At 35.5% G+C, this 12,781-nt stretch overlaps 1 protein-coding gene across 6 annotated transcripts; it reads left to right on the top strand.

The window, feature by feature from the left end:
* The first annotated feature begins 2,207 nt into the window (after positions 1-2,207).
* On the top strand, positions 2,208-11,751 carry LOC115982045 (protein MEI2-like 4). Of its 6 annotated transcripts, none has more exons than XM_031104530.1 (15): positions 2,208-2,806; positions 3,302-3,388; positions 3,543-3,588; positions 5,953-6,237; positions 6,415-6,848; positions 6,948-7,106; positions 7,323-7,439; positions 7,527-7,675; positions 8,032-8,129; positions 8,211-8,642; positions 9,314-9,962; positions 10,386-10,470; positions 10,602-10,670; positions 10,747-10,926; positions 11,044-11,751. In XM_031104530.1, exons 2-15 carry the CDS (start codon positions 3,317-3,319, stop codon positions 11,197-11,199), a joined length of 2,931 nt encoding a protein of 976 aa, XP_030960390.1. In that variant the 5' UTR covers positions 2,208-2,806; positions 3,302-3,316; the 3' UTR covers positions 11,200-11,751. The 6 variants fall into 6 exon arrangements, with proteins under 6 accessions (XP_030960390.1, XP_030960389.1, XP_030960388.1 ...); XM_031104529.1 differs by having other exon boundaries at positions 3,299-3,388; XM_031104528.1 differs by having other exon boundaries at positions 2,209-2,806; positions 3,186-3,388.
* Positions 11,752-12,781: the final 1,030 nt, after the last annotated feature.

Genomic DNA, 12,781 nt, shown 5'->3' with positions numbered 1-12,781 from the left:
GTTCTGCAAAATATATTTTATAGATGTATATGTGAATACGTATAAGTATATTTACAAATATATGTATATATATATTTGAGAATATGTTAACCCATGCAAGCTAACATTTACTTGATTGGTATTTTCTTTGGGTTTTAGATTTGTTTATGTGCAGGAAGTAGAAAAGTATTTATGCAGTAAAAAATGAAGAGTAGCCATTCACATTGCAAAAGGCTTTACTGCACGGCAAAAGACTTTAATGCACATCAGACAGCTTTAATGCACAACAAACAGCTTTACGGCACAGCAGAAGACTTTATTACACGATAGAAGGCTTTAATACACAGCAGACAGCTACGATAGAAGGCTTTAATACACAGCAAACAGTTTTAATGCACAACAAACATCTTTACGGCACAACAGAAGGCTTTACTGCACGATAAAAGGTTTTAATACACAGCAGACAGCTTTAATGCACAACAGAAAGCTTTACTACACAGCAGGAAGCTTTATTGCATTGCAGAAAGTTTTACTGCACAACAGATGGTTTTACTGCTTGGCAGAAAGTTTTGCTACATAGCAGAAAAGTCTGTTATGCGGCAGAAGTTGGAGAAAAGTTCATTTCGCGGTAGAAGAGGATAAGCCCACTTTGCAACATCTTCCCTTAGACTTGGACTTAACGTTTGCGCACAAATTGGCAGCGACAGAGTGGTACTTTGGAGCCCATTCCGCGGAGCGCCAAACCCAACTTCTTTCTTAGAAAAAGCCTAGATTAAGCGTTGTCCAATAACATCAAAACGCGTGTCTAAGGTACAAGAAACGTAAAAAGAACCCTCGACAATGTTTATAAAAATATTTCATATATATCCACAAAATGGTAAGTTATTATTAATTCTAATTTAAACCTACCATTGAAATTATATTTTTTCCCACTAATAAAGTTTTGTAAAAATGTTGTCCACAATTAACAGGAATGTTTCAACTTTCCAAATAGTAGTACCATTGTACCAAACTCCAAGCTATTTTTTTTACAAAGACGTATACGGTTGTTTGTTTTAATTTTTTATATAACTTTTTTTTGAGAATTTAATTTATAAGTGGATTAAGATATTTGAAAACCTATTTTGTAGAAAATGTTTTTGTGGGAGTTATAAAGATGTATTTTTATGATATTATCTTCCAATTTTGTCTCTAAACTTGGTGCATAAGCCTTAAAACAAGAGAAATATTATATCCACAATATTTTCACAATATTTTTATAACAAATTATAGGTGGTAAATTGTTATTAGTTTTAATTTAAACCTACCATTGAAATTACTTTTTTACTATTAATAACAACCTGTAACAACTTGCTACTTAAAATTTGGTGTGAAAGTATTGTAAAAATATTGTCCGACAATTAACAAGAATGTTTCGACTTTCAAAACAGTAGTACCAAACTCATGTGCTATTTTTTTGTTATTAGTTTTAATTTAAACATAATATTGAAATTATTTTTTGTCATTAATAATAGAGAGATGCTACGTCTACAATATTTTTACAACAAATCACAGATGGTTAATTGTTATTGGTTCAAATTTCAAACTACCTCAACAATAATAACTAGTAATAATTTGCCACTTAGAATTTGTTGTAAAAATGTTGTAAACATATTATTCTTCTTAATAATAACCTCTAACGACCTACAAATTTTAATTTATTATGAAAAGAGAGATGTTACGCCTACAACATTTTTACAACAAATCACATGTGGTTAGTTGTTATTGGTTCAAATTTCAAACTAACGCTAAGATTACTTTTTTGCCCCATCAATAACAACTAATAACAATTTATCATTTAAAATTTGTTATAAAAATATTATAGACATATTATTTCTTATGTCAAAATATTGTAAAAATGACCGTGTACAATTAGCAAGAATGTCGAAACAGTAGTATCAAACTCCTGAGCTATTTTTACGTCCAAGTTAGAAATACGTCATTACCTAAAGCACCTTTACCAGTTACCTAAACCGTTTCAATAACTCAATCATTATATCAAATAGGGGCATTTCCGTCATTTCAAAACTCACAACTAAACCAACCAACCAAACCGGCTCGACAGTGCCAGCGTGGCTGGAGACAGAGAGATTTTATATCAGAAAAAGAAAAAAGAAAAAGAAAAAAGAAAAGACTTTCCCGTTGCCTTTACCGAGACCACAAAACGAACTCACATAGCGCCGTTAAATCACAGACTTGACGGTGACCACCACACCCCCTCGTGTTTGTAGGAGCTTAGTCCAAACATTTTCAATTTTTTTGTTCATTTTCTTTTAATCTCCGTTTACTCACAGCCCAAACAGGTCCAAACTCTCTCTCTCTCTCTCTCACATATTTTTTTTTCTTCTTTACCTCTCTGGCGAGCGCTCGGAATCTTGCCGGAGAACCGCCCTGCCTCGCCGGAAACTGGCGGAGCTCTGAAGTGTGAAGGAGAGAGAAAATTCAGAGAAACATGAAGGTATAATATAAGAATTTAAAGAAAAAAAAAATTCAGAAGGAAGGAAGAGAGAGAGGTTAACGTGCAATGCAGGGAAAAAAGGCATCAAAGAGTTTGGAAGATCTTGCACGGCACAGATTCCAAGACTAGATAGAAGAGTAGACGATGATCCTTTCTTTCTTATTTCAAATCTCCTTGCCTTAAGCCGTAATTTATTCCATTTCTCTCTCTCTCTTCCTTCATATACACCAATTTTGCTCCCCAAAACCCAAAAACCTCTTCAATTTGTCGATTTTTGATGCGTCCTTGTTTCTGATCCTTTTGTTTGATCGGAAAGTTCAACTTGTAGAGGTAAGAAACTGTGCCATCGGTTTGCTCAATTTTCATTTTATTTTTTATTTTTTTGGTTTGGCAATTTCGCGCGTGTTATCTTTTAACTGAGTTGTAATCTTTGCTGATCTTCTTGAAAATTGCTCGTGGATTTGCAATTATTAACATGTGCAAGCTTTTAAAAAATATAATTTAATGCTTTTTATTTAATTTCTCTTTCTATTTTTGTCATAGTTTTGATGCGTTTATATCCGAGATCTTAAGCTGATCCAAGTAGTAGATTTTGGTTTTTAATAATTTTTACTTTGTATAATTCTTCTTCTATACGTGTGCTGCTGCTATAACTATTGGATTGTTTTACTGTATCTTAATTTGCTGAACCAGTACAATTACCATGCAGAATTTCTATTTTCTTGTTGGAGGGAAACTTTTGAGTTATATATAGAGGTATGCATTTGGTTCTCGGCACAGGAAATGGAAGTTTGAAGGCAATTTTTTGATTTTACTTTTTAGCAGCCTTAGGGTTTCGACATGCCATTTGAGATAATGGACTTACCAGGTTTATCCTCATCGTCCTACTTCTCCGAAAGTCTTCCCAACGAGGTATTGAGCTTTCAATTGCTTGTTTATGTTACAATTCAGTGTATCTTCTGTTATTAGAGTTCTTGGCTTAATACATTATTAAATAGCATCGTTATAATGCGTTGAGTTCGGTGTTCCAATTGTCCTTATTTCTTTTTGTTATTATGTTTGGCAGAGACAAGTCGGTTTTTGGAAGTCAAATAACGTGTCTGATGGCTTTGGTGAGTACCATTAATTTAGAAAGTGTTACCGTTTTTTGTCCATAAACAGAATGCATATGCATTTTAAGCAGTTTTTTGTGTGTAGTCTTGTCATTGACGGTGCAGCTTTTCCATTTGGATTGTTGTTGGATTTAGCAGGTACTATTATTATTAATGTAACTGTCAGAATGTTTTTGAACTTTAGAGACTTCGAATTGCAATTAGGATATATACTGATAGATGTTACATAGTTACTCAAAATTGTGTCTCGTCCTTTATATTTAACAAATCAAGGGACCTTGACTGTTTTCGTCTTATAGTCTTGGCTGTACAGTCTCTTGAGGCGTTGATGTTGTAACAGGAGCATGAGATCGAGACGAGTCATAAGCAACATGTAAAACTGGGAAATTGGAATTATCTCAAATCTAGAGAATACATGTTAATGACCTGTTTAATGGTTACTATATTAACAAAGGTGCCATACTGTAGATATTAATTAATAGATTTGTATGTGAAATTTATAGCCTAATAGTAATTTTTCAATAATTCCAGAAGCAAGATTTTGAAAGTTCACAAATATGACTTTTCAACTTTTGGAGGCATATACTTCACAATTTAATGCATGAATTGGGGAAGTGAAGGAAGCTTGACTAGTTTTCCTTTTGAAGTGTTTCCCTAAAATTTGCAGCTACTGTTGCTTTTCTTGTTCAAGTATAAGAATTATCAGCATGCTTTTGATATCTAGGGTTGGGACTAAATGTAAATTGGCATGGAATTTGTAGTTTTGAATGGGCCCTTTTCTGCTTTTCTGGACTAACTTGAGAATTTGGCTGTCTGGAAAACCTTATTTGCCCAAAGCATGGGATGTATTCCCTTGCAGGACTTTATCTGTAAAATCTTAGCCAATTTAGTACACCTTTCGTGTATTTTTTTTCCTTAGGCTGATGTCAATATGAATAGATATGGAATCCAAATTCAATATCACTGAAAATTTTGAAAGATAGAATAATAGAGATAATTGAAAATTTAAATTATGAGTAGACTTGATAAAAGTGCATGTGCTACCCAAGAGTAGCATATTCCAACTTTAATAGAAGTGGAAGTGGTGATTATCTCAGGGCATTCATTTCTTGAAAAATAATAATAATTTTTGTTGATGCATGACTCAATGTGTTGGAGCCAGTCTGGAGATATTATTTACTTCATCTTGCAGGAAGTCTACGTAAACATAGAGAGTAAAGGTGTGTTCTAATTTGTTGGTTTTGGTTCTTTTCTCTAGCGGCATCAATTGATAACCTAGCTTCACAGTTTTAACCTCACTTTCATTCTTTTTATGGAAGTTCAGCGACACTTTAAAATAGCGAATTAGTTGCAATTTAGTTCTTACATTTGAGGAGAATAACGAATTGTCAGCAAAAAATAATGTGGTTCTATATGACTTCAAGGGTCAGAACAATGCCAATATCCTCTCTTCATAACCAACTCATGTGCAAGCTCAATTAGAACTGAATTCATGGTTCTATCTCTCTTCTAGTTATGAAGCTTTTTCCATAGCAGAAAATTGTGTTTCTGTACAATTATTGATTAAGGGAATTATCTGAATTTTATGTCAGTTCAACACTTTCAAGATTTGATTTTTATAAAGATCCTTTAGGTTAACAACTAAATCCAAATCCAATTAATGAATGTCTATTCTTAGATCAAACTAGAAGTTAGGTAGGTTCTTTCTCTTTTAGGATTCTAATTTGATCAAGCTCAATATATATAATTGACTGAAGATTGAACAATTATGACGTTATATTATTTCCCCACAGATAAAACTAAGTATTAATATCCTTTTTTAAACATAGATCGTTTATTCAGGATTTCAAACTTAAAATTACAGTTTGAATTTATGTAATTATTATTTTTACATTCTGTCACATCCTGATTACTCAGCTTATGTTTTAATGTAACTGGATTGGAACTTGGGTCTTGCTAGTTCTGCAATGAACTCAATCTGTCTATGGCCTTATACAATTCCAATTATTGAGGCCGTTCACTCTTCAGATTCTAATTGTTAGGTGATAATGGGGATTGTGCTAGAGTTCCTGACTGTATAGTGCGTACTTGTTTCATTTAGAATGCTTGAACTCATTTTTGCCTTGATGCATTGCTGTTCTGAAGATAAAAATGTATTTATCTCATTGGAGCAGCATTTATTAATTTCAAATATAGAATAATAATTTAAAAATTAATGTGTGGCTTTCCTATTTGAATTACATTATTTTCAGGGTAGCAAATGAAATACCTTCTCCTAGACATCCATGCAATTATTCCCTTTTATTTCAGAAGATGACATTTGCATTTAGTAATGAATAAAACTTGATCTAATGTGATGAACAGTGAGTGGTAATTCAGTTGCTTCATCACCAATGGAGAAGCTTATACCAGTGGAAAGTCAGACAATGAAGTCCCAACATCCCGAGTCTTTCCTAATACAAGATCAGCGGATAAATTTTAACTTAAATAGGCATGCTGTGGGAGCAGGCAGAGCATCCAGTCATTCCTTGACTTTGAACGCACAGCCAGCATCTTATTCTGAAGAAGGCAACAAAATTAATATGATGGGCGCTCAGTATGAGAGTAGTCTCTTCTCAAGTTCACTGTCAGATTTATTTAGTAGGAAGTGTAAGTCTTCTTTGCCCTTCACTGCTTCTAGGTTTGCACATGGCTATTTGCTGGTACCAGCTTATATGCCTGAACTTTAAACGCACAACTAACATCAATGAATTCTAGATTTGGTTTCTAGTCTGTACTTTTACTGAGTCTATACACTTTAGTTTGATATGAATTTTCTTAATGCAGTGAGATTATCATCAAATAATACCCTATATGGTCATTCTATTGATACTGTTGCCTCCCACTATGAGGAGGAGGAACCTTTTGAGTCCCTTGAAGAAATTGAGGCCCAAACCATTGGAAACCTCCTCCCTGATGATGATGACTTGCTTTCTGGAGTGACTGATGGACTTGACTGTATTGTTCAACCTAGTGGAGGGGATGATGTGGAGGACTTAGACTTTTTTAGTAGTGTTGGGGGAATGGATTTGGGAGATGATGGTTCATCTGCTGGACAAAATAATTCGGAATTTCCTGGAGTAGTTTCTAATGGTCAGCCAGGGGCATCAAATGGTTCAATAGCTAATGAACACCCATCTGGTGAACACCCTTCCAGGACATTGTTTGTCAGAAATATAAATAGCAACGTTGAAGACTCTGAGTTGAGGGCCCTTTTTGAGGTGTCTTTTCCTCTGTTTTTGTTGGTGTTTTAATTTGTGCCTCACGTGTATTTTCACTTGGGCATTATTCTGAATAGAAAGTTGAATTTTGATGTGCAGCACTATGGAAATATCCGTACTCTCTATACAGCTTGCAAGCATCGTGGTTTTGTTATGATCTCCTATTATGATATTAGAGCAGCCCGAAATGCAATGAAAGCTCTCCAGAACAAACCACTAAGGCGTAGGAAGCTTGACATACATTACTCAATTCCGAAGGTGAGCTTCTGCATTTTCATCCTTTATGCATGGTGCTACTTTCAGTAATCTATCATCTTCTTAGCATTATGTATGAGAATCTGATGCAGGATCCTTGTTATATTGCAATCGCACTGACCTCTGTAATGGTAATTTGGTAGTTCAGTCCATGTTCTACTAATTTGTGCATATTCATTTTCACTTGACTTCTTGCCTTTTGGGGTTATCTTCTGTCAGGACAACCCTTCAGAAAAAGATATTAATCAGGGTACACTTGTGGTGTTTAACCTTGATTCCTCTGTTTCAAATGATGAACTCCGTCAGATTTTTGGTGTCTACGGAGAGATCAAGGAGGTAAGCTTCTTGTCAGCTATTACGGTTGACTTAACAAAAGAATGATGGAGATATAATGCATGGTTGGTTCTTGTTCATGTATTGCAGATTCGTGAAACTCCACACAGAAGTCATCACAAATTTATCGAATTTTATGATGTTAGAGCTGCAGAGGCTGCTCTTCGTGCATTAAACAGAAGTGATATTGCTGGGAAGCAGATTAAGCTTGAGCCAAGCTGTCCAGGGGGATCAAGACGGTAAAATATTGTCCAAGCACAATTATCTCTGCTTTTACTGTTTGCGTATTCTTTCTATCCTCTCTCCCTCCACTTTATCTCTCGTTGGAATGACGGTCAAGTAGGTGAAGGCAAAAATAATAAAATATGATACTTGTTCTCATTTGGTGGACAAGATTTGAGTAACCACCTACTGTAAGCATAAGGTTACAGGATGTAAGCATTGGTGTTTGTGTTTATAATTAATGCCCCGTGCTTCTTACTTAACCATGTTAAAATTCAAGAGACTGACCTATTATTTGTACTGAAATGTCATTTGTGTGGTTCATTGCTTTGGATCCATTACTAACTTTCCTCCTTTTTCTTTGTGGCTGCAGTTTGATGCAACAAATCCCACCAGAGTTGGAGCATGATGATGGTGGTCCTTATCTGCAACAAAATAGCCCTCCTATTGACCTGGCCATTGGCTTCCCTGGTATAGTAATTTGCAATTTTGTTCTTTAACTATTAGTTCAGAGAAAAACAAAATTTTTTTCTCACAAAGACGTGTTAACAGGCTCAATTCTGCATGGGGCAATTACGTCTGGTAGCATGGATCATGGAACTGTTTTGGGGGCACGCTCTGCAATACAAGCTCCATCCATGGAAACTGCATTGCACCATGCGATCTCTTCTAGCGTTCCTAACAGCTTACCCTCTCTGGTGAAACTTGAATCATTTAGCAATCAGATTGGCCTTGCTGAGTCTGGACGTTCACCAGGACAACTGAAATTTGATATTCGAGGAACTCCAACTTTCCATCCTCATTCACTTCCAGAGTATCATGATGGCTTAACTAATGGTGTTCAGTTGAATTCTCCGGGCACTGTGAATCCAAACATCAATCCCAGTCCACCTGAAAGATTTGATAACAGGCAGTTGCGAAGAGTAAGCTCAAATGGGCACCCAGTTGAACTCAACGAACCTGGTAAAAGCAATGGATCACTAGGTTCATCTCTTTAATGGTTTTCATTATATATTTGTAAAGTTTCCCAATAGCTCAATGCTAACCTAACCCTATCTGAACTTTTCTTATTAAGTTGAAAAAGAAAGAAGAGTCATTAAAAGAAATAACTAAAACCAGAAATAGCAGAGGTCGACTTGACTTTGACAACTGGGTTTGTCAAAATGGCTTACCTTTTCTTTCTTTTTTTAGTTCAGATATATCTGAGTGGTCTAGAATAGAGTTGATTGACTGGATAAGTCTTAGTTGTACCCTTAGTTCTACATTCAAGCAGGTGCTGCATATGATATCCAATGAGGTTCCAGCACTAGGGAATGCGAAGTAACTTGTCAAACCATTTCTTATACTTGTCTGCAATAAATGTCGTAGAGTTGGGAGTGGTGATCTGAGACACTACCACTTGCTTCAGATTCTAATGAACCTTACACCAAACACACTAGAAGATTTCTTCACGATTGTCCATATGGTGTAAGGTTCATTAGAATCTGAAGCAAGTGGTAGTGTGTGTGAATATATATATTATTTATTTATTTATCGTTTATTAAGACTTAAACTATGGCTGAACTGTTTTTTAGTTAGAAGGAAAATGATGCCTAATTAGTTTGGTTTATTTCTTGGTTATCAATATGTTGATTTAACCGGTTTTCCTCTCTCAGTTTTTGGATCTGCTGGTAATGGGAGCTGTCCTCTTTCTGGACATCAATATACGTGGAATAGCTCCTATCACCGTCAGCCTCCTGGCATGATGTGGCCAAACTCACCATCATTTGTCAATGGAATTTGTGGAACCCATCCTGCACCAAGACTGCATGCACCTCCTAGACCATCTAATATGTTGAATTCAGTTTTACCCATAAATACCCACCATGTGGGATCAGCTCCGGCAGTTAATCCTTCTCTCTGGGATAGGCGACATGCCTATGCAGGAGAATCCCCCGAGGCTAATGGATTTCATCCTGGTTCCCTTGAGAACATGAGAATGTCTAATAATTCACTGCATGGGATGGAATTCGTTTCTCATGGCATCTTTCCTCATGTGGGTGGAAACTGTATGGACCTGCATATTCCCCCAAAAAATATAGGACTCCAATCCCATCATCAGAGGTGCATGATCTTTTCTGGTGGAGGTCAAATGATTCCAATGATGAATTCCTTTGATTCTCCAATTGAACGATCTCGCAGCCGTAGAAATGAAGGCGGCTCTAGTCAGGCTGAGAACAAGAAACAGTATGAACTTGATATTGACCGCATAATGCGTGGGGAAGACAACCGAACAACACTTATGATAAAGAACATCCCTAACAAGTAAGAGGCTTCTCAAGTCAATCTTAAGATCATATTTGTAATAGTTTATCTTTCTTCTTTCCAGTAATAATTACTTGTTTAACATTATTTGATGTGGTATTTAACTGGTATGTGTTAGGTGCATAAAGGTCTCGTTTACCATTTGACAAACAGCTCACTTCATGACCTCTAATTGATGTAGTATTTAAGGCCATAAAATTAAATCAAGCTAGGTAGAGGAAATCTTGTGCTATGCACTCAAGCATTACAAGTGATAGGAATTGGACTCCAGATTTTTTTACTGTAACTGTTCTAGAAATTTCCTGTTATTCATATTTTCCAATCTTGCTGCAAATAGAAGGAATAGTCTCATTTGTTTGTATGTTTCCCCGCATTCCTTTTTGGTTCATTTTAGTTCTGAAATTGATTTGTTTATAATTGTAGGTATACATCAAAGATGCTTTTGGCTGCAATAGACGAACGCCATCGAGGAACTTACGATTTCATCTATCTACCAATTGATTTTAAGGTAAATACAAGCTTCTTTACAAATGCCCTCTAATTTTTTGGATAAAGATTTGTATGGGAAGAACAAGACTTGTTGAGTAATTCTACTTGGAATTATTATGTGTATATTTATCCCCTGGACATTTCTTGCAGAACAAATGTAACGTGGGGTATGCATTCATCAATATGACTGATCCTAGCTTGATCGTTCCATTCTATCAGGTTTGTTATATATAAGCCTTAAGTTGAAAGGTAAAATACAAAGACTAAAGCTAAAAGAAAGTTCTGATTTCTGCAGGCATTCAATGGGAAGAAATGGGAGAAGTTTAATAGTGAAAAGGTGGCATCACTGGCATATGCTCGTATTCAAGGCAAGTCTGCTCTCATTGCGCATTTCCAAAACTCAAGCTTGATGAATGAGGATAAGCGATGCCGACCAATTCTTTTCAATACTGACGGCCCCAATGCTGGTGATCAGGTATGAAAATTGCAACATGCTCTTCAGAGTACTTAGCTAATTTCTATATATTATTTTATTTATTATCATTCTTGTTGCACAGAAAGAGATCTCATGCTGACCTTTTCTAATTTGCAGGTGCCTTTCCCAATGGGGGTTAATGTTCGTACCAGACCTGGAAAAGCTCGGACCAACACCCATGAGGACAGCCATCAAGGAAGTCCACCAAAATCGGGAAATGGGGAGGATTATACTGGAGATGCATCTTCAGGTTCTTCAAAAGAGTTAGACTAAGAAAGCCATGCATTTTTTGTGGGCACTAACCTTACATTACTGAGTAATCTAAATCATATCCAACCAAAATCCTGGTTACATATACTAGGGGTGTCTGGTGAGGGAAAAAAAGCATCTTTTGCTTTTGATAAGCCTTAAAAGAATTTAGAGGAGGAATGCTTGACCAAAGCAAAATATCTTTTGAGTTATCTTTTGCTTTTCTTACCAATTTTTGATATTGTTAGAAAAAGGAGCATCTGGTGGAGCTTCAAAATTTTGGGTGGCCTTGAGAGTATTATGATAAAATGACATGTATATGTATAGTTTCTGAACAATGAAAAGGGGAGATCCTTCATTGCGTATTGAGGAGGTTTCTCTGCTACACCTTTTCCTTTCTTTTATTTTCTAATTTTTTTTCCCCATCCCCCCGATTTTGTTGTTTCTTGATTGACGAACATGAAGCCCATCTGTAATTGTTGAGGTACAAAAGACAACTTGTGAAATTTTTTGAAGTGGGATGAACCAATTTATGTATCGTTTTTTGCTTATTAGAGATATATTGGTCCCTTTTTAAATCATTGTTGGCCGTTGTCACCTGCAGATACTCTTAAATGACTCAAAATGAGATACCTTGTTCATTCGTTTTATGATTCATGATATCCTATAATGATTGGTTTGTATATTGTTAGAAGTGGATGCAACTGTTTCTCAAAAAAAGAAAAAGAAAAAAAAGAAGTGGATGCAACTGCAATTTGCTGGATTACTCTGCTTTCTTAGTGGGGAAAGATCGACGGTTGAAGGAGTATTTTATTATGCAACTTTTCTAGTAATTTACTGTGGCAGCATTTCAAATTTGCAAGTCCTCACCTAAATAGATATCATAGATGTGAAGTCGACCTTAGTACCATGATATTCTGCAGTGTGCGCGCAAGGCAGTCCAAATAAAGTTTAAATGGTGTTAGGATGAGGAATTAGGCCAAAGAGTATTCCTTTTAAAGTTTTATTACCTACTCATCTCCATAATTTATATTTTATATACTAAAAAGAAAAAAAGGCGCAGAGATATGGGCAATGGCCATTCATCCGCCACTACTACCTTTGCGTATTGGAGGGTGAAAAACAGATCAACTCGGAAGATACTGCTAATGGGTTGTTCTGTACAATCTTATGGGTAGGATTGGGTATCTGTCAACATTGCCTAGTGCAAGGGGAATGATTTTACGTTGGGGAAAAAAAAAACACTTTTAATGCCCATACCTCATTCACTTGACCATAGGTAGTTTCAAAAATTAGATCTTTTCAAGCCTTTAGGTGGCGATATATATATATATATATATATATATATATATATATATTCCTGTGTGCCTATATGAAGCTATGATTGCAAAGTTGATACTACTGATTTTTTTAGCCTAAAACAAGATCCCCTCCCATTGAACCTAAAAATCACAAACCTTGTCTTATAAAGTTCGATAAATACCATTATTCACTCTAAGTTAGATAGTTTTTTGAGTTACCAAACATGATGTGCATGAAATATATACAATAAAGTACTCACATATCTACATATTTAGCCTTACTTTTATGTTATTTTGTGAGTGAT

This window comes from Quercus lobata, chromosome 3 (genome assembly GCF_001633185.2).
Source record: "Quercus lobata isolate SW786 chromosome 3, ValleyOak3.0 Primary Assembly, whole genome shotgun sequence".
In the NCBI taxonomy this organism is placed as follows: domain Eukaryota; kingdom Viridiplantae; phylum Streptophyta; class Magnoliopsida; order Fagales; family Fagaceae; genus Quercus; species Quercus lobata.
The sequence above is the reverse complement of the archived record's forward strand: the minus strand, read 5'-3'. Positions and strand labels throughout refer to the sequence as shown.